Genomic DNA, 27,997 nt, shown 5'->3' with positions numbered 1-27,997 from the left:
CTCTCATTTAACCTAAAGCTCACCAATGAGGTAAGGCTGGCTAGCCAGTGAGCCCTAGAGATCCTCCGTCTCTACCTCCCCGGTGCTCAGTTTATGCGTATGGCACCACTATGCTTGGCATTTTATATGGGTTGTGGGGAATCTGGACTCATGGCTTCATGCTTGCGTGGAAGCATTTTTCTCACCGAATCATCTCCCCAGGGCCCAGTCTTGGATTTTTAGACAGATATTCTACAGCCTTCGACATGTCAGATATCTCGGTTTTTTCCCTGTTTTTTGTTTTTTTTTGTTTTTGTTTTTTAAAGACGATTTCTACCTATTGTGGTGGTCAGCAATGATGTCTGTACGTCTTTAGCAGAGGCATGGCACACAGGGTATACTGATGAAAGCAGTTCTGCTCACTGGCGGCTCACTTTGGCTCTGGGGCGACTGTCAGCCACAGAGTAGAATCTCGTCCACGAGAACACTGCTAGCGTTTGAGAACACTAACGCAAAATCTGATATCCAGGGAGGAACGAGAGCTGCTGGGCAAGAATGGTGCCTGGAACTGATCCACCTGTGTGCTGTCACGTGAGGTCTTCATGCTTAAGAGATGGGCAATGACTTGCCAAGGCCGCAAAGCTAGTTGGGACAGAGCTGGAACTAAGATTCCCCTCTTTCATGGCACTTCTGTCCCATGGCTGACCTCGAAGGCAGCCTGGGAGGCTATGCGAAGTCAGCAGCGTTCGCCTTCCCTGCCCACGGAGTGCAGCTACGTTGGCCAAGGGACGCAGCGTACACGTGGGGAAGCAGCGGGCAGAGGACAGCCTCTGCGCCCTGGGTTCCTGCTGCTGCCACGCCCACGCTGGCTTACCTCATCGAACAGCTGTAGCATGATGGTGAGCACATCTGGATGGGCCTTGTCCACCTCGTCAAAGAGCACCACCGCATTGGGGCACTGCTTCAACTTCTTGGTCAGTTGGCCACCCTCCTCGTGGCCGATGTAGCCTGGTGGGGATCCGATAAATTTGGCTACCTGGAGGATGGCAGGAAACATGTGATTAAGGTTGGGTTTTTTTTTGTGTGTGTCTGCAATATGGGGCCGGTGTGAGAAGATGGCTCTCTACAGTTTGAAGAGTGCAAGTCTCAACAAAGCAGCTGCAGGGGAGGAGTGCTGCCTTGATGGGAGGCAGACAGGCCTTTGTGCTTGAGAGCAAACTCTATGCACCACACCAGGGACCCTGCTGTGCACAGTGGACCCCCAAGGACAAATCCCAGGGCTGCCGGAGTTATGGGAAGCCCAAGGCCCAAGTGACAAGTCATACTAGCTCACCAAATCATAATTTATCTCACCTCGTGTCGCTCCTGGAACTCAGACATGTCCAGCCGGATAAAGCCCTGTGTGGAAACAAGTTGGGGGCAAATGTGTGTGTGGGCAGGAGCCCCCAAGTACCCCTGGGCCTTTAGGCTGCAGCGGCCTGAGATGCCTGGGACCTCGCATTTTTCCTGGTCCTTGCTGCCTTTTCTGCTCCACTCATCCCTCACATAGTCTCCTCGTTCTCTACCTAAATAAGGCCGAGTCATGCCCCCTCGCTTCTCAATCCAATTCAGGACGTCCCTTCCTTCAGGCTGCTTCTATTGGTCTCATAACCACATTATCTACTGCTCCTTTTCCCTCCCACCCTCCCTCCCTCTCACATCCCGGTGGGCATTCTGTGTGCTGGGCATTGTGGAACAACAGCCTTGGTCTCTGCTTCTGCAGAGCATCACTTCAAGTGGGTGGGTGGGTGTGACCAAGGTCAGCACCACAAGTGTGATGGAGGGCAAGGCTCCACGTTGCCCTTCCGGTCCATGTAGGGGATCATGCTCCCTTCTTTCTTTTTCAAGTCTGACTCTAGCCTAGGCTGACCTGGAACCCACTTTATAGGTTGATGATGGCCTTGAATTCACGGTGATTCTCCTACCCAGTCTCCTGAGTGCTGGGATTAATGGGGTGTGCCATGCCTGGCTAACAACTTATTTTTAAATTTTGTCTTTTTCAAGGTAGGGTCTCATTTAATCCTACCTTGGCACACACTGTTAATCCCAGCACTCAGGAGGCTAACTCACCTATAAAGTGAGTTCCAGGTCAGCCTGGGTTAGAGTCAGACTTGAAAAAGACATGAGGGCTGGGGGGGGGGGGGGGCTGACCCCTCACACAGACCGGAAGGCAGCGTGGAGCCTTGCCCTCCATCACCACCACCCACACTTGTGGTGCTGACCTTGGCCACACCTACTCACCACACTTGAAGGGATGGTCTCATTTAACCCAGGCTGACCTGGAACTCACTTTTCCTTTTTTTAAAAAAATTTATATTTATTTATTTGAGAGAAAGATGGGAAGGAAGGGAGGGGGGACAGAAAGAGAGAGAGCATACTTCAGGGCCTCCAATCACTGCAAACAAATTCCAGATGCATGTACCACCTTGTGCATCTGCCTTACGTGGGTCCTTGGGAGATGAACCTGTGTCTTTTGGTTTTGCAGGCAAGTGTCTTAACCACTAAATTATCTTTCCAGCCCTCTTTATTTTATTAGAGAGAGACAGACAGAGACAGAGAGAGAGAGAGAATATGAGAGAATAGGCATGCCAGGGCCTTTAGCCACTGCAAATGAATTCTAGATGCACGTACCACTTTGTGTCTCTGGCTTATGTGAGTACTGGAGAACCGAATCAAACCTGGGTCACAGGCAAGTGCCTTATCCACTAAGCCATCTCTCCAGCCCCTCTTATTTTCTTTATTAAAATATTCTCTATGTAGTCCCAGGGTGGCTGTGAACTCACAGCAACCCTCCTATTTTTGAATATATGTATATGTGTGTGGAGGCAAGAGGTGGGTGTCTGCCTCGACTGCCTTCTACCTTACTTATTGAGACAAGATGTCTCCTGTGAACCCAGGACTGGCCAATTTGGCTAGTCTAGCTAGCTACTTGTTCTAGGGATCCCATTTTCACTTCCCAATGCTGGGATTACAGGTGGTAATAGGATTACAGCCACACCTGACCACTTGCCTGCCTGCTGGCCTTTATGTGGATGCTGGGAGCCCAATGCGAGTCCTCACTTGCATGGCTATCTCCCTAGCCCTGAACCTATGTTGCAAATGATGATGAAGGGTCCTGTCCAGTTCCACAGAGGAGGGCAGAAGCCTTAAATACCTGCCTTAACCTATGATCACACGGCCTCTGTAACTGAGTCTTGGGCTCCTACCTCCCTTATGATAGATTGCATCACAACATTAGGGTCTTTCTCTGGCAATCAGAGTTAAAGCTGCTTCATTTGGAAGAAGTTGTAGAGAGACTGGAGGAAGACAGTGAGCTCACAAATAGATCTTTGACAACTATACACATAATGCCCATTAGGCAGGAGGCCTGGACATATTATTGTGCACTCACGCCAGTGCTGAAGCCCCTGCACGCCCAGGCCACTTTCCTCTCAGGAGGCAGACGAAGGGAAGGGAGGCAAGTGCTCACTTGGGACGAGCCTAGGTGACACTGCGCTCCAACCTTACACTTTCTGCACTTTGCTCTTGGTGGCTTGGAGGTGTGTTGGGTACGCTGGTTGGATAGCTCGTAGTCCAAGGCTCTCTTAGATTTAAAGGCAGCCCTCAAAAACCTGTCTCTTGGCTAGAAAATGGCTAGATAAGTACATTATATAATGAGTTGGTCCAAAGGACTTGTACATATAGGAGCTGTCTAGAAGAATCGCCCATGACTTAGAACGTTTTAGGGGCATGCCACGCCTCTCACCCCTACTGTCACGTTTGCCTTCTAAAGCAGCTGGAAACAATGGCATTGAGAAGAATACTGAAGACTGGATTCTGGTTTTACTTCCTCCTTAAGCAGGTGACCTTGGATAAGCCTCTGCATGCTGCTTCAGGGCCAGAGGCTTCTCCTCTGGAAGAAGTCTAGGTCAGCACCGTGCATGCTCCTCACAGGAACAAGCGCGAGTGAAGTAGGTGGACAGTGCTTGGGTTGGGCTGAGTGATGAGCACGCACACTGAGCGCTGCCGCCTGAGCCAGCCGCTCCTGAACCTCTCACAAGTTCACAGATACTGCATGAGACAGCTTTGTCCTGAGGCAAGAGCCCTGATGCCTGGGGGAAGGAACTGCCTAAGGCCATTCGATGGTTTCTACAGTCACTTGTGAAGACATCCTGATTAGGTTAGCCAGTGTAGGCAGACCCACCTTCACAGTGGGCCGGACTGTACTGAGGACCTGAGGACTGTACACAGAGGTGAGAGCGGGCTGAGCCTGGGCAGCAGTGGTCCTTGCCCTCCGCCTCTCACTGGCATGCACAGGTTGGGCAGCCTCAAGCTCCTGCTGCCATGCCTTCTGTGTGTGCCAATGCTACGTCTGGAGCTGTAAGCTGAACTAAACCCTTTCTTTCCATAGTCTTCTTCTGGTAGTGGGAAAAGTAACTGATAAGGCCAGGAGAAAGCAGAAGGACCAGAACTTGAGCCAAGGAATGTACGCCTCCAGAGCTTGCCCACCATGGCCAGGGCTAGCCTGCCGCCTTCAACAGCAGGTGCACGCGGGTAAGATGTGTATTGAAGGAAGCCACCGTCCCACCTGTGAGGCACCCTGCATGGGGAAGAACCCATTTAGATGTGCCAACTACAAAAGCACTTGCATCATCAGTCTTGTACCCAGTCCCCACTCCTTTCTACACCAGCAAGTCAGCAGATACTTTCCTCCTATTTCCACTGTGTATGAAGACATATTAAGACAGCTTGGATAAGGAGATTATAATTTGTAATTAAATATTAACCTTTCTGACAGTATTAAAATTAAACCACTCAGAATTCCTCATCCCTAATCAGGTGGTTCCTGCCCGTAACTGCATCTTCCCTAATAGTCTTGCTAGTTTATGGCCCTTTCCAGAGTGCTAATTGTTTCAATCGCTGCCAACCTGATGAATTGTCTTAAGCTAGCTATTTCAGTTGGAGCACATTAGCATGCCACTCGCTGCTTCTTGCCTGCCTGCCTGCCTGTTAAGTGGGCTTGCTCTAGGTTTGGTTGAGGCAGATAAAGATACAGAAAGAGCCACGGAGGTTTCAGAGCCTTCTAGTTCCTGGGCAGAAGGGGCTCAGGAATACACAGCCTGGGCATCCTTGTTTCTGTGGCTACTAGATTCTCGGGGAAGTAGCAAGGAGCAGGTGGGACTCAAGCGAACAGGAGTCCAGGGCTGACACTGGGCCCACAGAGGCCTAGGCAGCTCCTTGCTGCTTTGGGGGGAGGCGATGCACAAAACCAGGCCAGCACACTGGGCATGTCAGGCCACCTCCGGCCGTAGGCAGGGGAGCTTAGCCTCGGTGCTGGCAAGACTGGTTGGGTAGTATTCAGATTTGCATTGTTTCCAAGAACTGTTCTTTTTTGAAAGCATTTCCTGTCCACGCAGGCCTTGCAAAGCTAAGTGCGAACAAGCAGGGCTGGGGATGTCCCTTTCCTGGGGATCTCCCAGGGTTCTGGACCATGGGAAGGAGTTTGAGCACACAGGTAGGGTGAAGAAGCAGAGGGACCATGCCATCCCTGCTTTTTAAAAATATTTTATTTGAGAGAGAGAGAGAAAAATAAAGAAAGACGCAGATAGAGAGAATGGGTGCGCCACAGCCTCTAGCCATAGCAAACAAAATCCAGATACATGTGCCAGCTTGTGCATCTGGCATCTGGGAAATCAAACCTGGGTCCTAAGGATTCACAGGCAAGCATCTTAACTGCTAAGCCATCTCTCCAGCCCCCACTCTTTTTTCACCCCGCAAGCTCCCAAGGCTCCCTGTAGCACAGCCCTGCCTGCCTAGGACACCAGCCCAGCCTGAGCTCCCATGGATGGAAAGGGCTTAATAAATGTTGTTTTAGCTGTTGGCATATCAGGCATTTTTCTGGAGTGGGACAGGTACTAATTCAGTGGGACTGAGTCTCATTTGGTTCTCCCAAGAGGCCCAAGTCTTAGGCAGAAAATTCCTGTTTACAAATGAAGAAATGGAGGCACAAAAATGTGCCCAAATTATTGGAGAAACGAGTGCCCACAGCTGAGGCTTGCTTCTTTTTGATTGGCTGCTGCTTGGATTGGGGAACAGAAGAAATGGCAAAGGTCCCAGCCCTTACCTTCTTGGCGTCTTTGTGCATATATTTGGCTGTCTGCTTGGCCAGCTCAGTTTTTCCTAGTAAGAAAAAAGGGAGAGGACTTGGATTACAACCCAATTACTGTCTGCTGGAGTGAAAAAAAAAAAAAAAAAAAAACCAAACCAAAACCAAAAACCAAAAAACAAAACACCAGAAATATGCAGACACTGTGAAGCACTTCTTTGATGGTGGGAATGCTGAGGCTCAGAGACTCGTCCAAGGTCACCCAGGGGAAACAAGGTGAAGCTAGGACCAGAATCAAAGCCTACAAGGCATCTTAATTTTTCTGTGATGGACCAAGGACTCATCTCTGTAGCAACACCCTGAGAATGGAGGAGGGGAGTAAGGGTGACTTATAATTCAAGGAGCCCTTTGAAGCTCAGCACAAGCCTTACACTTTCTAGGACCACTCTGACTTCAGCCAGTCTCTGAAACCTTAGTCAGAGCTCAAGCGGATGAGGAGCACCTCCCATTGGCTTCACAGTTCTTTGTGACTATCATAAGAAAAGTGGTGGTTTTGAAGGACCATCTGGAATGCTGTGTAACCACTGTGTGGTATAGGGTATCATGCTCAAGTAACCTTTTTGGACCAGAGTAGAGTCAGATCCAAGAAGGTTCTGAGAAGGGAAGAGGTGGTGACCAAATCATGCAATTCCTAGCAAGACAATGGTGGGGGTGTGGGAGAGAGGCAGAGAATGCCTCGGGTCATACAGCTCAATTGGCTCCATAAATTCTGGGCCTATTCACTGCAACCAGTTCTGCAGTGGGCAGATGCGAATCCCAGGGGCTTCTCTGAGCTGCTCAGGCTAGGCTGTTCTGAGCGTAGCTGGTGTGCTGGGCAGCGGAGGAAGGTGGTTCAGTTGCCCCCAAAGGGGAGCTCCTGGGGACGCAGTACCTGGAGCAGAACTAAGGGCCCTAAAGGCTTGGTTTGCCAGGTAGGTTGGTCCTGGCATCACAGCAGAGGGAGGGCTACGAGTTCAACTGTCTGTAACAGGACTAAAGGCCCAGAGTGTTCTTTCTTGGTGGCTCTGTAATTTGGAGGCAGCTGCTTCTGGAGCCGGGAGCTGAACTTGGGGTGAGTGGCATGACCCCTGACCCACAACAGCTGGGGCTCAGGCTCCGGGCAGGTGCTCCCCAGCTCTTCTTCCCCAGTGCTGACCTGTTCCCAATTACCTATTCCCGAGGATCCCAAGAAGAGGAAGACCAGAGGGTGCTCTTCATCGTACCAGCCATTCTCCTTCCTCCGGATCGCTACGGCCAACACAACATGGGGACAGGAGGGAGGCAGATAAATCAATGACACAAAAGGCAGGATAATTATCACTAAGTATACAATATGTTTTACTGCTCTGCGCCCACTCAAAGTCCTCACTACCATTAGTGCTGCCTAATCTGATTAGCTGGCAAGGCCCCTCGAGACACCTAATCAGGTTAGCATGGATTTGGAAAGCTGCCCAGAGCAGATTTCGGATAAAGTTTTCCAGGATGAGCACTCAGCGTTGCCAGGGAAACTGAAAGGCGGGTGGATGGTGAATGGAGGTGAAGGGGGTAGGGACTGGCTGGTGGAGGGGAACTTGAACTCCGTTGGCTACCCCTCTCCTCACCAGTGCAAATGGGAGAGGCAGAACCACCTGACAGGTCTAGGGGATGCAGGGTGTGAGCTCTGGGCTTTTTCCCATTTGGGGAAACCAAGGTCTGCTTTGCTGTTTGGATTAGGAAGTAGAAGCAGCCAGGTGCAGTGTCTAGAAGCTAATCAAGGGTAGTGGGGAGCTTGGGGTGCAGGGGGGCAAACCTCTTGGTGACTTTCTTTGCTAACTAAGGCTTCTGGTGAGGGTTGGGCTAGGAGTGGCGCAGATCTGCACTGGGCACTTCTTCAAGAGGCAGTAAGTGACCAGGGCCAAGCGTGAGGTGAGGACACTAGGTGCTGTGCCACGGGGCAGGCACAGAGCGTCCCACGAGTAGGACAGCAGGCGCGAGTGGGGCAGAACTGAAAGAATCACTTCTCGAACACGTACCCTGGGCGCAACTGTGCACTTACTCAAGACTCGGAAACATCCTGAAAGTATTCTAACCTCCATCATCCCAAAAAGGAAACTGAGGCAATGCACACACGCGAGGTGGATGGTAAGAGTTGCTTCTCCCTAAGCCTGCCTTGTTAAAAATCATATCTGGCCGCTCTAATCAAACATGACTACCAGTCTGGGTCACGGTGGTGGACACGTGGCAGTCGGGAGCAGGAAGAGGACAGCCCTGTGCAATGTCAAGTCTGTCTGCAGATGGAACAACATGTCTGGTCTGGTCCCCAGAGTGCCAGGGGAAATTAGCGGAGGAATCTATGTCAGAGGACAAGGCCTGGAAACTTCGTCGATTGAGAGAGAGTTGACAGTGTCAGGGATGTGGGGGTGGGCGGGGAGGCTCTGCGGCGGAGGCAGGACTCGGGATGGACGGTGCAGGGGCAGCATCTGGAGAAGTGGAGCAGCTCAGGGGTGAGGAGGTGGACACGGGGAGTGGGCGGAACCTGACCCGCTCCACCCGTCGCAAGTGCTCAGTCCCTGCTTGCCATCGTCCTCGCCTGTCTCTGGTGCAGCCTCACAGACGTCAGTGCACAACCACTGGGCTGCCTAGGAGCTGCGCCCCGAGAACCCGGCAGGTGCTTGGGAAGGTGGTCGGTGCAGTGCCTTTCCCCCGGGCTGGGGGCCAGATCTTCCCTAGCTCACTGGGGGGCTCGGCAAGGGCCGGTGAGGAAAACCGATGGGCGCCTGAAGGCAGCAAAGGTGAGGGCGCAAGTCCAAGCCTGTGCCAGGAGGAACCTCTGGTGTCCCAAAAGAAACAGAGACATAGGGGTGAGGGTATTTGGAGGAACTGGAGTACTAAAATGTCAAGAGCTAGACTTTTGTTGGGAAAAGGTGACGCGTGAAGCCAGTCTGGTCTTGTAAATCTGGGGGCAGAAGCACCAGCATCCTTCAGACAGGTGGCACGATACCCTCAGACAGGGTATGACGCACACGAGGCTCTGCTCTCGGCTGGTCTTTTGGGGTGGCATGCTAGTCCACAGAGAGCTGCACATTGCTGGGCTGTGCGATATAAAAACACCATGGAGAATGCGGAATTGAATTAGGCCTGGGGCCATCTTTCCCCCTTCTTTTCTAATAATGCACCTGGGAGAGAACTCTTTATAATGCAAGGCAGACTCCACTGCACAGCTGTCCCTGGTCAATTCTGCCAGACCCAGGGCATGAGGCTGGGGTGGGTCTGATCTGGGGTCCCTGTGAAACAGGCGAAATGCCAACCATTAAGCAATTACAACTCTGGATAGTTCTAATAATATCTGAAGAGAAAAACGGCCCAGCAGATGGAGTCCGACAGAATGAAAAATGAAAGCAGCCAGGAAGGACTGGGGAAGGCGAGCCCTGGGGTATGTGGTGGGCAGAATGGCTAAGGACGGAGTCTGGGCAGCCCGAGGGTCCTGTCAGGCCAAGGTAGACACGGGGACAGATGAAGACCTGGACAGGCCAGTATGGACCCAGCCGGGGTGCTGGTGCTCTCACCGTGGACCAGCAAACTTACTCTTGTAGCACTTTATAGTATAAAAAACCCTCCGTAGCAACAATGTCACAGCACCTCATTATGACTGTAACACTTCCTGTTTTATAGATGAGAATATACATAAAGGTAGGAAATCTGTTCAAAACTACTCGGGAAAATAATCTTTAGAGTGGGGCTTTTAACCCCACTTGGCTGACTCCTCAGCCCACGCTGGTGTCTCGGGTGTAGGGAAAGGAGGTGGCACCTCCTTCACAGCCCTGCCTCACCTGCAAACCCTTCCCTCTGTACTCTTCCAACAGCACTGAGCCATCCAACACAGCCTCAGCTCATGTCCCTGCCCTGTCCTCACTACTGCTCTTGCGATCTGAATGGACAGCTCAGCAACCTCCTTTGGCTCCGTAAGTTCCAGTCACACTCCTCGGTTCCCATTGCTGTGCTGTGCCTTGCTCATGTCCCATCCTTTTCAGTTCCTTTCTCCTGGCCAAGCCTGTCACTACTGGGCCACATGAAACTCAACTGCAGCAACTCAATGGTTAATTCTACCACAGCACCTGTTTCCCATCAGCTCATGGGTCTGTATTCTCTGATTCTGATCACTGAGAGTGATGTGGCAGAGACAGTGGGAGTTTGCGGTAGCTTGAATGTGTGTCCCCCATACACTCAGGGGTTTAAATAAAGCTTCTATCTTGGATCTTTAGCTGCTTGGCTGGAGGAGGTGTCACTGGGGGTGGAGCCTGGGGTCCGGCCCACAGGTGCGCAGAGTGCTCAGAGTTCTGGTGGGCTCCCTGTGCTTAGCTGCAGCACTGGTGTTCAGTGCTTTTCATGTGTTCTGGCTGGTGACGGCTTCTCTCTGCTTGGATGACTAGAAGCTCCCACCATTGATGCAGCTGCCCCTGGGTCTTTGAGGTGGAAACAAGTCCCTTCCTCCCCTATACTCTACATGGTTTGGATGCTCATCCCAGCAGTGTGAAGCTGACCACAACAGAGGGCCGTTCTTGGGGTTCTGGCCTCTGTCACTTCGTAATGACTTTAAAACACTGTCCCTTCTTCATCAATAAAACAGAAACAGACACACAAGCTGTCAGCTGCGCAAGAAGAAGAAACAAGTTAATCCTAGGAAATACTCTGCAAGCTGCAAGGAGTGAACATCTACAAGGGGGGACACCATGGCAGCAGTCACCGGCTTTGGCAATTTAAAAATGGTTCTTTTATCCATGTAGCCATCCTATGTAGGTACCACCTCCATTTCACATAGGAGGAACCAAAGCCCAGACAGTGGTAAGGGTTTTTTTTTTTTTTTTTTTTTTTTTTTGTTTCTTGAGGTAGGGCCTCACTCTGGCCCAAGGTGACCTGGAATTCACTATGATGTCTCAGGTTGGCCTTGAACTCATGGTGATCCTCCTACCTCTGCCTCCCGAGTGCTGGGATTAAAGATGTGAGCCACCACACCCGGCTTAGGTTTTTTTTAAAGTAATTATTTTTATTTATTTGAAAGAGAGAGAGAGAGGGAGGGAGAGGGAGAGGGAGAGACAGAGACAGGAAGAGAGAGAGAGAATGGGCACATCAGGGCCTCTAGCCGCTGCAAACCAACTCCAGACACATGTACCATCTTGTGCATCTGGCTTACATAGGTCCTAGGGAATCGATCTGGGTCCTTTGGCTTTGCAGGGAAGTGTCTTAATCGCTAAGCCATCTCTCCAGCCTAGTAAGGGGTTTCTTATGTGCTCTCATACCCAGGGGAGGGCATGCCCCAGTCTGAATCTGTTCTAGGGAAGCAGGTGCTAGGCGTTCTGATACCTTAGGGAGCCCTGAGACTAGCCCTGTACTAGTTTAAGGCTTTCTGGGTAAATGGATTATTCTTGGTCTTTATGGGTTTGTGAGGTTGAAGAACAGATTCTCCAACTCACCTTTTGTAGAGGACAGCGTGGCTGGGACCTGAGACTCTTCGTGCTCTAGCTGCCCTTGGGTAAAGATGGCTTTTACTCTTGTGAGCCCTCTCCAGGGAGCTCTGTACACTTGTTCAGAAAACAAGCTTGACATGAGCTGGCTTGTGCATCTGAGGTAAATGCTACATGAAAACTGAGGGCTCCAAAGTGGATGGGAGAGACATTTGTACCTGAAGGATGACAGGTAGGATAGGACATTCCAGGGAGGCCCCAGTGTGTGAAACGGTGAAGAGGAAAGAGCTGCCCCCTCCCCGCTTCCATCCAGTAGAAGGTTCTGGGCAGTCTGGGAGGCTGACGTTTCTTGACAAGTTCTCATGCTCTAATGTAGGATTTTCACTAATCTAACCTGGAAACACGATTGGCACAGGCTGGTGCACCTCCCAGGGCAAACAGCCCTCAGGGTCACCCCAGTGCCTCTCAGTGTCAAGATGGGCACTGCCTTCATTCACTGGTTGAGTCCATCCACTTCTGTCCGCTTGTGTGTGCCCAACCCTGGGAGGCAGAGCTGGGGGAGGGAGATGTGCAAACTTGCAGAAACCACGGGGAAGAGTGTGGAGACAGATGTCCACTGGAGTCCAGGGAGGCCTTGGAGAGTGGGCAGCCTGGAGAAGGCCCAGGTCTTGAGTGTGCTGGCAGGGCAGGGCAGGGCAGCGCAGGCCGTGGGCACAGCCGAGCAGAGGCAGGTGGAGCAGAGCTGCAGGCCGGTGCGTGGCTCGGGCACAGCCTGGACGTAGTTCTCACCTCAGCCCTGGAACTCTAAGGGAAGGTTCCGAGAGGCACAGGCCTGGAGATCATACTTTTGTAGTCCAGGAGGGAAGTGAGGCAGGAAGCAAGGTGGTGTTCCCCTATGTGCCACTCGGCTGGTGCTGCCCTGGGCAGAAGGGTGGTGGCGGGGTAGAACTGCCACGGGCTGCAGAGGCTGGTCCGTCCGAGACTCAGTGGATGGCTGTCAGGCACATGTCCCCGAGATGCAGCTCTGAGGAAGCTGCCCCGTGTGTGAGGCTGACCTGCAGCCCAGGGAAGTCTTAGAGCAGGTCTGCTGAGTGGCCTACCCATCCGAGAGGTCAAAGGTCAAGGAGTGTGCTAGCGTCCGCTGACCAGTACGCTTGTGAGCGGGTCCGGGGCAGAGGCTGCGGCTTTGTTCAGAGCACGACCCGGGCACACAAGGAAACACACCACGTAGATTTACGGCACAAATAGCCTGAGCACCTGCTTTGAGCACAGTGGGTGCCAGGAACTGGGAAAACTGGGAGGTGGGCCGGGCTAGAGTGGCAGGAGGGTCAGAAGGGAGGCGCAGGCGGAGAGGACAGCAGTGACCAAGCAGGGAGCAGCACCGTGCGGCAAGGAGGCAGAGGCCGGTGCGGAGGTGGCCGCAGAGGGCCGGGGACGCCACATCAGGGCAACAAGAGCCGCTGAGCACTTTCCCCTGGGAAGTGGTTTGGTTAGATTTGGGGTTTCCAAACATTACTCTGGCTGGGGTGTAGGGGGGAGCCGACTCTGGGGGAAGGAAAAGAGGCAGGAAGACCAGAGAGGAGACCGCCGTGTGGCCGGGTGAGTGGTAGAAGGAGGGGTGAGGCTGGGTTTGAGCCATGGGAGAGGGGGAAGTGCAGGCCTTTGGGCCGCGAGGCGCGAGGAAGAGAAGGCAGTGCAAGGCAGCGTCTGCTTCTGAACAGCCGAGCAGAGGCCGCCAGCTCTTCTCTGTGTGTGTGTGTGTGGGGGGGTGTAGAGGTGCCGAGCTCCCAGGAGGGCTGCCCCACACCACAGTGTGTTTCTCACCCCTACGAGTAGCAGCTCTGGATTCTGGAACACAGGCTCACGGGCTTTGGCCCCAGTCACCCTAGCAGACCGGAGCAGCACGGGGGGCCTGGGATGCACGGGTGGCGTGTCACCCCTTCCATTTGTAAGGCGGTAACTGTGCACCAGCCTTGCTAGAGGCCCTGCAGCTGGGGATCACACTGATAAATTCACTGTATTACTTTGCACAAATCAATATCCCAGCACTTACCAGGGGTTGATGTGACCGAAATTGGTTTCAGCCAATTCGTGAGGGTAATAAATGGCCATTTATCAAATCAATTCATTCTGCGGCACTTTTCTGGCTGCCCACCCTCATGGCACCCATGGGGTGCCAGGCTCCATCCCCATCCAGCCAGTCCCAGCACACATGTGACACTAGCCTGTGGGGTTCTGAGAGGCTTGAGCTAGCCTCTGGATAGGCCTGCCCTCTGACACCTGTTGGGCTTTGAGGCCCTGAGGCCCCGGGTGCTGCTTGGTCAGCACAGCTCACTCCAGGGAGCGCCTGGGCTTGGCTGGGCTTGCAGCTGCAGCAGTAGGCCACTGATCCCTCCCTGCGAAGGTCGAGAAGACTCCAGGAGCTGGTCACTGAACAACAAGCAGGGGCAGGGCATTCTCAGTGTAACTCCAGCTGAAGGGCTTCTCAGCAAAGCAGATGCATAGCCCACGGAGGCAAAAAAGCACCAACCCTGCCCAAGCCAGGCCCTAATGGCTGCTGTCTCGCCTCGGGTAACTAGAGTCATGACAGTCAACCTGTCTATCACACGGCAAGGAACTGGGTCTTCCTGGGAAGCCGTTTTACCACTGACCTTAGGTAAGGTTCAGGAAAATGCAGGGAGGGACTTTGGGTGGAGGGGGCTCTTGGAGTCTCTGAATCAGCAGCCAGGAGAGACAGGTGAGGATGGATGGTAACAAGATGGGCTTCAGAAGTTAGCCCAGAGCCAGGAAAGAGGCAAGCTGGGACTGGCACTCAGCTCCAGGTAGACAAAATCAGCTGTGAGCTCCACTGAAAGAACCCAGAACCCAGTCTAAGACCAGCACCTTGAGGACAGACAGTAAGTTGTAAGCTACATGAAACAGACAGAAAAGAACATGGGCTTTAGAGTCATAGGGTTCTGGACCTGGCACTCCATGGCACAGGAGGAAAGAGATGCCTAGAGAAACTAGGAGGATGAGATGCACAGTGGAAAAGTCCTCTCAGTGCTTCTGCAAGGCTGGTACAGGGGACCTCCGCCCTCTCTCACCCATCGGAAACCACTTTGAGGGAAGCGCATGCCCGAGCTGAAGAGCAGAGGTGAGGCTGCTGTCACCAGCAGCATCTCGATGGGTACATATCTGTCCGGTGGACCATGCTTGGCCAGGAGGGCCATTCTTCGTGGATCTCACCCTGTCTCCTAGAGCCCAAAGGATGGCGACGAAAGCTCCGCAGGCGGGCTGCCCTCCCCTCCACAGCTATTGGGGATCTTCTCCTTGAGATCTGGCCCGTCAGCAACTAACAAACCATTCTGGCAGGGACCTGGCTGGCATACAGCGAGTGAAATCCTTCCATGTTCAGCTATGTCATTAGCGAGGGACAAGCTCTCTCTGATGCCCCACATAAATGTTGAGCATGGGAAGCCGGGTGTGCTGGTGCACACCTTTAATCCCAGCATTTGGGAGGCAGAGGTTGGAGGATCACGGAGAGTTTGAAGTCACCCTGACACTATGTAGTGAATTCCAGGTCAGCCTGGGCTAGAGACCCTACCTTGAAAAACCAAACAACAACAACAACAACAACAACAACAACAACAACAACAACAAAAAACCAAAAAAAACCAAAAATCAAAAAACGGTGAGCACGGGGCTGCAGAGATGGCTTAGTGGTTAAGGCACTTACTGCAGAGCCTAAGGACCCAGTTTTGACTCCCCAGAACCCACATAAGCCAGATGCACAAGGTGGCACTCATGTCTGGAATTTGACGGCAGTGGCTAGAGGCCCTGGCGTAACAATTCTCTGTCTCTTTCTCATTAAAAACAAAAAAAAAGATAAAGTTGAGTATGGGGGTGGGTGGTGGGCAAGGTGAGGGCATGAGTTCAGTCCTAAGCATAAGAAAACGACCTTGAGCAAATGGAATGCTGCAGCTTAGCGCCCTCATCTGCACAATGGGGACTTAATGGCGCCCACTTCAGTACTGCTGTAAGGACTACATGACACAGATATGCAAACAGCTTATGGAAATGCCTTGCACACAGATGGAACTGCACAAGTGAAGCACTAAGTGAATGTAAGGTGCATGTCACCACAGCAGAGTAAGAGCCGCCCTGCCTTTCCCCGCCGGCCAGTGCCGTGGACTTACCAGCACCCACAGTGGCAATGGCACTCTCTTGGCCAATGATGTGCTCCTTCAGGCGCTGCTCCAGGGGGAAGCGGCGCCTCTCTTCAGCCTCACGCTTCCGCTGCTTCTCCTGGTACTGAGGGAAAGAGGGTAACTGGCTCAGGGGTGCTGGACTCAGCAGGACCCTACTTTCACTCTATCCCCCAGTTCAGGGAAAACCACACAGGTGTGAGTCCTGTGGCCCAGCTGTGGCTCATGGCCACTAGAGGCTGGTCCACGTCTTCGCACTCTCTCCCTCTGTCCTGGGGCAAAAGAGCCAGACCTTGCCTACACACCAGGGGATGCCAAGTCAGGGCAGAGCAGGGCAGGGCCTGTCCTCAGACTTCTCCAGTGGAGCCACTCTCTCTCCTTGGGGCCTCACTGCATAAATACTTATCCCTAGGACTACATCTTTCACTGAACACACAGTGAACGTGTGTGCTCCCTCCTGACTCCCCTGGGTGCTTCCTGAGGGCAGGAGCTATCTTTCACTCACAGCTTTGCCCAGCACAGGTCCTGACCCAGCGCTGGGTGGCATCTGCTGAGGGTGTGGAAAACTCAATTTGATGATAGCTACAAGGAGAATTAGCAGCAAAATGGAGTGGTGCAGAAGTAGGAAAGAGGGTAAAAGATGTGAATGTGGAGTGTTTTGGGGCTTTTTAGGAAGCAGAGGTTTGAAGAAGCCAGAAGACTGGTGGCTGGGCCAATGGGAAGTGTGTGTGGAGATTAGCAGCCAAGGTGGAAAGAGGCAGATCCTGAACTGGGAAGGAAAGACCAGGACTTCAGGAGGCTCCTTTCCTGCAAGCCCCTATGACGAGCCCATCTTTCTTGAAGGAGAGCTGTCACTGTAAGGCCCTGTCACAAAAGTTGCGGCCGCAGATTGCTCTTGTGGGCAGAGTGGATGAAAAATACCTGCTGCTTGGGTAGTGTTTTCCTGTTACAGTAGTGACCTTGACAGAAGTTAAAAAAAATAAATAGCAAACAATCCAATTTTGGCTGTTGCTATCAGTCTGTAACTGAAAGCTCCCATCAGTCCTCAGTTTCATATGGAGCAATAATTCGGCGCCGATCCCAGTGGAGCGGCGCTTGCCGGCTGGAATCCAGAGTGTCACTGTGCAGCTCCCTCAGGCGCCACATGCATCACCCGCTCTGCCGACTCCAGCCGTATATCTGCCTCCTCCTCCTGCCCACCAGCCTGTGCAGCACTCGGGTCCACCGGGCTGGCAGGTGCTCATGGCAAGATGCGTACGCTGGCTGTGACAGTGCCAACTTGCAGTTGGGCAGGCCCCGAAAGCCTGAAGGAGAACCGGCTTGCCAGGGTGGGTCTGTGAGAGGCTGCTGTGTGGCAGGCATTGTGTTCAGACTTCACCCACAGCATCTTGTTTAGCTCTTACAGTCGCCTTCCATCCAAAGTTTCATTCTTTTGACTCACAGTGAGACGGTTATGCTGAAGAACATACAAGCGTCTCTGCAGACAGACCTGAGCTTGGAGGACCTCCTCCATTGACTAGCTAGTGACCTTAGGTAGGTAGTTCACCATCCTGGATCTTAATTTCCTCCCTGTAGCATGGGGTAGTTCTCACACTTACCATGCAGGAACCTTGTGGGGTGTGGTGAGGAGGGAATGAGATCAGCGCATGGATGGTTACCACAGTATCTGCTCTTAGGCGTTAGATCCTCCCTCCCTCCCTTATTTTCCTTCTGGTACTGGGGACTAAGCCTAGGGGCCTGCTACATGCTAGGCAAGCACTCTACCACTGAGGTATATCCCTAGCACTGACCTTTGATAAACACTATTTCCATTTTTAAAAACTTTATTTACTTGAGGGAGGGGCAGACAGGTACAGAATGGGTGCACCAGGGCCTCTAGACACTGCAAACATACTCCAGACCCATGTGCCACCTTATGCATCTGGGGAATCAAGTCTGAGTTTTTTGGCTTTGCAGGCAAGTGCCTTAGCTGCTAAGCCATCTCTCCAGCCCTATTTCCATTTTCTTTACTGTACTTTGATGACTGATGGTCCACCCCAGTGCCTGTTCTTCCTGGTGGGGATGGGGGTGGGGTGGGCATATGATTCATTCTAGTTAACTTAATTTTTTATTTTTATTTATTCATTTGACAGAGAAAGAGGGAGAGAGAGAGAAAGAATGAATGGGCACGCCAGGACCTCCAGCCACTGCAAACGAACTCTAGATGCATGCGCCCCCTTGTGCATCTGGCTAACGTGGGTCCTGGGGAATTGAACTTGGGCCTTTGGGTTTGTAGGCAAACGCCTTAACCATTAAGCCATCCCTCCAGCCCCATTCTAGTTAATTTAATCATAGGTGGAGGTCCACAGATAGTAGAATTGTTTTGGCTTAAGTGGAAGCCAGGAGTCATGTCCTGGCCCACTGCTCTCCTTTGAATCCCACCCCAGGCCCACAGCGTGGCCTCACTACTGATCAGCTCCTGCAGAAGGCAGCTCTCCTTTCGCTACTGGCTTTCCTTCATGGTGCAGAATTCTGCCATGTGTGCTTTCCAGCCGCTGCTCTGTGGGGTCCAGAACAAGCTCTCCCCCTTGAGCCACCTAACCTTTACTTCTACCTTCTTAATTAGGTTATGACCATATGGTAGCCCTGTCATGTCTTCTCCAAGAAGCATTTCTACTTTCAGTAATTCATCTTCAGGGTCATCTTTTTTTTTCTTTTTCTGAGGTAGGGTTTCACTCTGGCCCAAGCTGACCTGGAATTCACTCTGCAGTCTCAGGGTGGCCTTGAACTCAAAGCAACCCTCCTACTTCTGCCTCCCAAGTGCTGGGATTAAAGGCATGTGCCACCAGGCCCAGCCCGGGTCACAATTTTATTTTATTTATTTATTTTTTGGTTTTTTGAGGTAGGGTCTCACTCTAGCTCAGGCTGACCTGAAATTCACTATGTAGTCTCAGGGTGGCCTCAAACTCATGGCGATCCTTCTACCTCTGCCTCCCGAGTGCTGGGATTAAATAAATAAATAAATATTTTTAAAAGTGTATGGAGTGAATTAAAATTCTTTTGGGGGGGGGTAGGGTCTCACTCTAATCTAGAATGACCTGGAATTCACTATGTAGTCTCAGGTTGGCCTCAAACTCACAGCAATCCTCCTACCTCAGCCTTCCAAGTGCTGGGATTAAAGGTGTGAACCACCACGACTGGCTCTATTATTTATTTACTTATTTGAGGGTGAAGGGGGGGGGAGAGAGAGAGAGAGAGAATGGTCACACCAGGGCCTCCAGCCACTGCAAATGAACTCCAGATGCATGTGCACCTTTGTGTATCTGGCTTACATGGGTCCTGGAGAATCAAACCAGGATCCTTTGCTTTGCAGGCAAAGGCCTTAACCACTAAGCAATCTCTACAGCCCTATTTATTTATTTTTAAATATTTTCATTTATTTGCAAGGTGTGTATGGGGGGAAGAGAGATAGAGGAAGAGAATGGGTGTACCAGGGTCTCCAGCCACTGCAAATGAACTCTAGACACATGCACCACCTTGTGCATCTGGCTTATGTGGGTCCTGGGGAATTGAACCGAGGTCTTAAGCCATCTCTCCAGCCCCATTATTTTTGTTTGTAAATAGGATTCATGTAGACCAGGTAGGTCTTGAACTCACTGTGTAGTTGAGGATGACCTTGGACATTTGATTCTTTTGCTTCAACCTCCTAATTGGTGGTATTACAGGTGCATGCCACCATACCCTATTTTACCTGGTGCTAGGAATGGTACCTAGGGCTTCATGCATGCAAAGCAAGCACTCTACCAATGGAAGTACAGCCCTAGGCCTGAGTCACTTGTTATACTGATTATTCTACAGAGTGGATCCAGGGCCTTGTGCAAGCCAGACTCTGAGCCCAGCCTTGGGAAAAATCTAATCCGTAGAAGAAGTGAAAGAAGGAAAACACTGGGTCGGTTCTTACTCCATTTGTGGGGGAGAAGGTGGGGGTGGCTCCAAAATGCAGGCTACTGCTGATCCTGGCTCTTTGGAAAGACGCGAGAAGAAGGCACCAGACTGAGTTCAGGCTCTGCTTTAGTGGGTGGGGCTCCACTTATCTGGAGAAGACAGGCAGGTAGCCAAGCCAGCAGAAACCGGGCGCTGGAGTGACAGGCACAGCAAAGGGGCTTCCTGAAGAGCAGGCATGGGGAGAGCACCCTCTCAATAAAAGCCTGGCACAATTAACTTTAGAGGCTCTCACCTGGAGCTGGCAGCACCAGCTTCCCACGCTGCATCTTGACTGGATAATCAGCCACTGGTTTCCATCAGTCTTGATTTGATATGGTACTCCCCCCGGCTGGGAGAGCATTTACAGGAAAGGGCTGGGAGGCCAGCGAGGCTGGATCCACTCAGAGGTGGGTGGCTGAGCTGAAAGTGGCTCAGGGGACACGTCTGGCAATGAAACTGGCAATGAGAGGGCAGCTGTCATAGGGGAGATGGGTAGGCACAGTAAGACCCAAGAACAGGATTGGGAGGTGTAGAGAAAGAGCAGAGAGGACTATATAGCTTGCAGTTTACTGGTTGCCCACAGCCTCTCAAGGATGCCCATACTCCTGACTCTGGATTCAGACTCGAATTTAGGGCATGGTCAGGCCCTGAAACATGACGATAGAGGACTGGGTAGGGAGGTCAACAAAGGGGACCAGAAGTCAAGAGATAAGATTGAGAAGCAATAAGACTGGGGGCAGGGGGGAGGATAACAGAGGCGTCCAAGATGTGTGGAAGTCTGGGGGATGCAAAGCAGACAGGAACATGAGACTAGGAAATGAGAGAGGTTGAGTAAGGACTTGGAGGGTCTCTTGAATTAGCTCATAAGGGACACACCTCTGTAGGAAGTAGGAAGCTGGCCAAAGAGCAAGTGTCAGACAGGTAGGCCTCCTGGCTCCATGCACCTTCCCTTTCATTCCCTCCTGCTCCTCATAAAACCCCATCTCCCTAATAGACTAAACCCTGTGAAGGTGGGGATCAGGCCTTCTCTCATCTCAGGTGGAAAGCGCAGATTCCAGAGGCAGCTCGCCAGGGTTAATGCTGGCTCTCGCTGCCAGAATTTACTTATTCCTGAGAGTCTGACCTTGTCACATCTCTGCAAATAGCTGGGATGATCCACAGACAAGACTGGTGAGAGAAGGTTAAGAGGGGCAAGGAGTGGCTGAAGTGAGGAAATGCATTCATGGTCTCAGTGCCTCTTATCAGGGGCTTGTGTTGATGATAATCCCATGACTGCTGCTAAGGCAGTGTCTGCAGGCTTTCTCCACCATTTCCCTTGGGCAATTAAGTATTTTTAAGGAACAACTTTGATACTATGTAATGAAATATCTTATGGCTTCTCAAACTTTTACTCACTACTTTTTGTATTCACTGATGGGTCTTGCCTGATCTGGGGTCAATGCTGTGATCCTCATAGATGCATATGCAGCTGACAATGTCACTACCCTTATTACATACAGAGAGTAAGTAAATTCAAGCCAGGTCTACTGGCCAGAAAGGAGAGAGAGAGAACACTAACTCTGGTAGGCTGCCTCTGGAGCCTGCACTGAACACCTGAGATGAGAGAAGGCCTGATTCCCACCTTCATGGAGTTCTGATTCTATTTAGGGAGATGAGACTTAAGACATAAATTTCCAATCCCTATTTCTAGTACAGGCTTATCTAATGAATTTATTGAACATAAACACCAGAGGGTGTTCTTGCCAAAAATACATAACTTGAAACATTCGGTAAACTCAATTCGGTAAACTTACAGAGTAACCAGCCTGCACCTAGTACGAGTGTCTGGTCAGCAAGGACTGAGAAGCTGGTTCACATGAAAGGGACGTGGCAATTGAACACAACTTGGGTTCTTGGATTTTCTTTCCTTGTAGGTAATTACTGGGGAGCCTGGGGAAATCTGAATAACACTGAGGGCTCTTGTACTACTGTCAATGTGAGAGCCCTGAGGTTTTTTTTTTTTTTTTTTTTTTTTTTTTTTGAGGTAGGGTCTCACTCAGGTCCAGGCTGACCTGGAATTAACTCTGTCATCTCAGGGTGGCCTTGAACTCATGGCAATCCTCCTACCTCTGCCTCCAGAGTGCTGGGATTAAAGGCGTGCGCCACCACGCCCGGCTCCTTTTTTTTTTTTTTTTGAGGTAGCCAGCTCCAGCCTAGGCTGACCTGGAATTCACCATGTAGTCTCAGGGTTAGTGCCCTGATTTTGATGACATTTGGTAAGAAAATGTGGGCTGAGGGTGTAGCTCAGTAGTAGAGCAAGTCTCAGAGGCCCTGGGTCCACCCCAGCAAGGCAAGCAGACAGAACAAAAACATGCCCACGTTTTTCAGGAAATACGTGGGAATAAAGAAACAAATGTATAATTTACTCTAAAATGATTCAGAAAATATTTGTATATGTATTATTTATGTTTATCCAGATAATAAAACAACTGTGATAAAATGTTAACAGCTGAGATCTGGTGAAAGTTTACAAGAATTCATTGTATGTTTCTAAAATTAAGCAAAAGTAAAAAGCCAGGCTGAGGTTCCTCTCTCCTTGGGGAATGGGCAGTGACAGAGGAGAGCAAGATGGACTTCTGAAGGCTTGTGGTAGTATTTATGTTTTTTGAATATGATTTATTTATTTGCAAAGAGAGAGAGAATAAACAATACGGGCATGCCAGGGCCTCTAGCTGCTGCAAACAAACTACACGTGCATGGGCCACATACTGTGTATCTGACTTTACATGGGCACTGGGGAATCAAACCTGGGTTTGTCAGGCTTTGCAGGCAAGTGCCTTAATGGCTGAGCCATCCCTCTAGTAATATTTCTTCCTCCTTCTTTTCCTTTTTTTTTTTTTTTTTTTTTTTAAGTTTTTGAGGAAGGGTCTTGCTCTAGCTCAGACTGACCTGGAATTCACTATGCAGTCTCAGGGTGGCTCGAACTCTTGGTGATCCTCCTACCTCTGCCTCCTGAGTGCTGGGATTAAAGGTGTGTGCCATCATGCCTGGCAGTATTTCTTGATTAGGTGTGTTTCATTTGTGAAAACATAACAAACAGTACATTTCTGATGTGTGGCTTATACAAGTATATTTCAACACAAAGTGTGCATGTGTGTGCATGCATGGATGCATGTTCATATATATGTACGTGGGTGCTTGGCTATGGAGAAGAGTGTCTCTCACTGACGTGGAGTTCACCAATTAGGCGAAAGTGGCTGGCCAGCAAGCACTGGCGATCCTGTTTTGGCTTTCCTAGAGCTGGATTACAGGTGTGTGCCACCATGCCTAGTATTTTAAAAAATATTTTATGGCCAGGCATGGTGGTGCATGCCTTTAATCCCAGCACTTGGGAGACAGAGGTAGGAGGATCGCCATGGGTTCAAGGACACCCTGAAACTACATAGTGAATTCAGGGTCAGCCTGAGCTAGAGTGAGACCATACCTCAGAGGAAAAAAAAAGTTTTATACACACACACACACATGCTGGAGAGATGGCTAAGCTGTTAAGGTGCTTGCCTGTAAAGCTACAGGACCTCAGTTGGATTCCCCAGGACCCACGTAAGCCAGATGCACAAGGTGGCACATGCTTCTAGAGTTCATTTGCAGGGGCTGGAAGCACTGGTGCATCCATTCTCTCTCTCTTGCTCTGCTTCTTTCCCGCTCTCAAATAAATAAAAATAAAATATTTTAAAAATATGTCATTTATTTGAGAGAGAGAGAGAGAGAGAGAGAATGGGTGTGTCAGGACCTCTAGCCACTGCAAACTAACTCCAGACGCATGCCCCACCTTGTGCATCTGGATTATGTGGGTCCTGGGGAGCTGAACCTGGGTCCTTAGGCTTCACAGGCAAACACCTTAACCACTAAGTCATCTCTGCAGTCCAATGCCTACTATTTTTGTGTGGGTTCCGGGGACTGAACTCAGGCCCTAATGCTTAAAGACAAGTCAAATGAGCTATTTTCTCAAAAAGAGGAAACTTGGGCTGGAGAGATGGCTTAGCGGTTAAGCACTTGCCTGTGAAGCCTAAGGACCCCCGTTCGAGGCTCACCTCCTCAGGTCCCACGTTAGCCAGACGCACAAGGGGGCGCATGCGTCTGGAGTTCGTTTGCAGAGGCTGGAAGCCCTGGCGCGCCCATTCTTTCTCTCTCCCTCTATCTGTCTTTCTCTCTGTGTCTGTCACTCTCAAATAAATAAATAAATAAAAATTAAAAAAAAAAAAAAAAGAGGAAACTTGTTTCTGTAAAACACTTAGCACTGTATCTGTTCACAGGAGGCCAGGGCCAGGTAAGCAGGTATCTGTGCTCAGTGCGCGGCAGGATGTGTGGGAACGCTGAGCACAGTGGGAGGGGGAGGAAGGACATGGCCCTCCATCCTCCTTGCCCGCACCTCTCGCTCTGCTCTGGTGGGAGCACCCAGGCTCTCAGCCTGGAATATGGGCCCACGGGAGCGTAACATCCCCAGCTACCCTGAAGCAAATGAAAATATATAGAGAGAGGAATTGTGCTTGTGATGCTGTCACTGGGATATGCAAATAAAATATATAGGATAGGCCTATCAGCCTAATATTCCTGCCAATTCATTCTCTGGGTGTGATTAAAACGAGCAATAAATTCCTCGCGAGTCTCGGTGGAGGACCGGGAGAGACGATGCCGGCTGCCATGCGCACGTCCCCCTCAGCTGAATATTCATCATGGGATAGCGCCCCATATTTTTGTTTTATCTGCCATCACATGCACAGAAATATATTTCTACCTCTCTCTTGTTTCTTAGTTAGGACACAAAAATGGCCTATGTGTTAAGTATTAAACTCTACATGAAATGAAGCTGTTGAAAGTGAGACTCTGGCTAATCCCACTGTAAAGTTCATTGTCGCACGTTCTGCCAGGAGCTGGGTAAGCCTTACTTTCCTGGAGCCCACCTCCCAAACTCCTGTGCCTCTTCAAAGGCACCTGCCAGTCTCTGGGTACTGGGGCTCCGAGTGCCTGCCTCTTGGGATGCAGGTGAGGAACTCATGACGGTGGCTGGGCCTCTCCCTCTCTGGGTCTTCTCAGGTTCTCAGGTGTGGAAGAGTTAGGCCTAGGGAATGCTGAGAACCAGAGAACCAGCAGGGAGGAGAAACTCATTCAAGTCACATGAGATGACAGTAATTCTGAGGGTGACACATTTTAAGAGGAAGAATAAAATTAAAAAAAAAAAAATTGAGTTGGGAATGGTGGTGCACGCCTCTAATCCCAGCACTCTGGAGGCCAAGGAAGGAGGACTGCTGTAAGTTCAAGGTCAGCCTGAGACTACACAGTAAAAAAAAAAAAAAAAAAAGTCACTAGACACATCAGGGAACAAACTATATGGTTGATGCTGATCACCATATACCTTCTGATCTCCCTTCCTAGGCTCATGGTGGGAAACCTGCTCTTGGCCCCCTTGTGATTGGATTTGATGGGATCATAGAATTAGTTCTGGCCAATGAGTGTGAGAAGTAAAGGGTTCTACTTCAAGACTCAGCATTCACTGCAGATTAAGACCTTTGCAGGCATGTCTAACGCGTGTGTGTGCGTGTACACGTGCAAGCAGAAGCCAGAGGAAGATAACACTTTTCAGCCTTATTTTCCTGTTTCTCACTGAGCCTGGAGCTCTCCCTTGTTTAGGAAGACTGGCTGACCAGGGCGCCCAGTGCTCCTCCTGTCCCCTGCCCTGGCAGTGCTGGGGTCACAGGCACGCGTGACCAGGTCCAATTTTTATGTGAGTGCTGGGAGCTGAATCCAGGACCTGATGCTTATGCAGCAAGCACTCTTAACCTCGGGCACTTCACCAGTCCCCCAACATTCTGATGCTGCTTGATTTATTAGTTACTTTTTGGTTTGCTGTGCAGATCAGGTAGGGCTTGAACTTGCAACAAAACTTCCACTTCCCAAAGGCTAGGGTTATAGATGTGAACCACCAACCTGGCCTTTTCAGAGAGAGTCTCATGTAGCCCAGGATGCCTCAAAATCACAGTGTGGCCGAGGATGACCTTGAACTTCTGGCTCTCCTGTGTGGATCTCTCGCGTGTTGCGATTACAGGTGTGTGCCACCATGCTCGGTTTGCGTGCTGCTGGGCTTCAGGCGTTGTTGGACTTGGTGAAGGCAACTTCTAAACCAACTGTGCTACTTCACCCTTCGGCTTTTTGTGACACAATACTGCCATCTATAAAGGTCATGCTTGGGCTGGAGAGATGGCTTAGTTGTTAAGGCACTTGCCTGCGAAGCCTAAGAACCCATGTTCGACTCTCCAGGTCCCACATAAGCCAGGTGCACAAGGTGATACAAGTGTGCAAGGTTGCACATGCACACAAGGTGGTGCATGCATCAGGAGTGCAATTACAATTACAGTGGCTGGAGACGGTGGTGTGCGCTTGCTGGTGCGCTCTCTCTCTCTTGCATAAAAAAAGGCCAGTCTGTTGGGCTTGCCTCAAAAAACAACAACAGACAAATAAACAAAAAAGTCATGCTCAAGAACATGCAGCTGAGTTACAAAAAAAAAATAAAAAAAAATCTCTGGCTGGAAAGATGGTTTAGAGGTTAAGGAACTTGCCTGCAAAGCCTGATAACCCAAGGTTGATTCCCCAGTACCCATGTAAAGCCATCCACAAAGTGGTGCCTACATGTGAGGTTTGTTTGCAGTGGCTAGAAGCCCTGGCATGCCCGTTCTCTCTGTCTCTCTTCTCTATCTTTCTCTGCTTGCAAATAAATAAGTAAATAAATCAATCAATCGCATGTTTTAAGAAAGCTTACGGTTTTGTGCTGGGCTGCATTCGATGGCTAGTCCACTTGGAAGGAAGTGCCCGCTGCAGAGTGCTCCTGTCCTCTGGCAAGCAACCAGCAACATTAGTGTGTATGTGTGGCAGGGCAAGTGGCTCTGCCAGCTGGGATCTGAGTGCCTATGGCAAGCAGAGCCTGCGGGCTTGAGTTCGAGTCCCAAGTACTCACATAAAGCCAGATGCACCAAGGGCCTCTGTATGTGGAGTTTGTTGGCAGTGGCAAAGGACCCTGGTACGCCCATGCACACACAGTGTCTTGAAAATAAATCTGTTGTTTAGACCACTGCAGTACTGCACTGTGACAGCAGGACAACCTAGCTTCTTCTGACTGACACCCAGCTGCACATCGAACACAACCTCAGAAACCACCTAGTTCAGTGATCTTATTCCACAGAGGACAACTGAGCTACAGTGAGGAAAGTGCTTGCCCAAAGTCCAACAGGCAGACCACTGGAGCTGGGTTCAAACCCAAGCCTCTTCTGTCTCAGTCCACTGAGCTACATGTTCTGGATAAAAACAGGGAGAATATCTGCCACTAGGTGGGACCTGCCACACTGAATTATCTCAAGGCACTTTAACTGGTCTAGATAAGAGACTCCTGGATGCTGGAAAGAGTGAAAGATGATGGACCAGAAGCTGGGTACTCCCGGCCCAATACAGAACCTCCTATACAACCCTGTGGTCAAGTGCATTAGTTTCAGTTTTCTTAGCATATATTGATGTACATAACAACAGGTTTCATCATATTTTCCTACATGCACATAATAGATTTTGATCTTATTCGTCCCCATTGCCCTCTCTAACCCCCTCTTACTCCTGACGTCCTTCCTCTCCTCAACATGTTCTACTTTCATATAGGTGGTTTTTTTGGTGACCAAATAAGTTTCATTAGGGTTGTTTACAAGAGCATGGACAAATTACCAGTAGTTATAGCACTGAAGAAAATGTCTCCCTGGGCTGGACAGATGGCTTAGCAGTTGCTTGCAAAGCCAAATAACCCAGGTTCAACTCCTCAGGACCCATGTAAGCCAGATATACAAGGGGGCACATGCATCTGGAGTTCGTTTACAGCCGCTAAAGGCCCTGGCGCAACCATTCTCCCTATCACCCTTTCTTTCTCTCAAATAAATAAAATAAATTTATTATAAAAACAAAAACAAAAAAATTGGTTGGGACAATCACATGGGGCTGTTTTTAACTCAGCTCTGTACCAGGCTCTGGCATGCAGTGGAGGGGAAAAGTGCAGGATCTCTTCCTGAAGGAGTGATGATGGCAAAGGAGGATGGAGGAGGCTTCAGGGAATGTGAAGCCCTGAGAGCACCAGATTACACTGGTTAGTCCCTCAGAAAAGAAGCTGAGGGGCCATCACTTCAAAAATGGAAATAGGGCTGGAGAGATTATAGGGAGAGAAATAGGTTTTAGTGGTTTAGGTGCTTGCCTGCAAA

At 50.5% G+C, this 27,997-nt stretch overlaps 1 protein-coding gene across 1 annotated transcript in view; it reads right to left on the bottom strand.

The window, feature by feature from the left end:
• Clpb (caseinolytic mitochondrial matrix peptidase chaperone subunit B) overlaps positions 1–27,997 on the bottom strand; it is a 145,383-nt gene that overhangs the window by 4,568 nt on the left and 112,818 nt on the right. The window contains exons 7-11 of the mRNA XM_045145897.1: positions 15,762–15,876; positions 7,313–7,390; positions 6,122–6,177; positions 1,333–1,377; positions 854–1,015 (exon numbers count right to left, since the gene is read on the bottom strand). Of these exons, the coding sequence (XP_045001832.1) occupies positions 854–1,015; positions 1,333–1,377; positions 6,122–6,177; positions 7,313–7,390; positions 15,762–15,876 (456 nt within the window). The remainder of the gene's footprint in view (positions 1–853; positions 1,016–1,332; positions 1,378–6,121; positions 6,178–7,312; positions 7,391–15,761; positions 15,877–27,997) is intronic.

This window comes from Jaculus jaculus, chromosome 3 (genome assembly GCF_020740685.1).
Source record: "Jaculus jaculus isolate mJacJac1 chromosome 3, mJacJac1.mat.Y.cur, whole genome shotgun sequence".
Lineage (NCBI taxonomy): Eukaryota > Metazoa > Chordata > Mammalia > Rodentia > Dipodidae > Jaculus > Jaculus jaculus.
The sequence above is the reverse complement of the archived record's forward strand: the minus strand, read 5'-3'. Positions and strand labels throughout refer to the sequence as shown.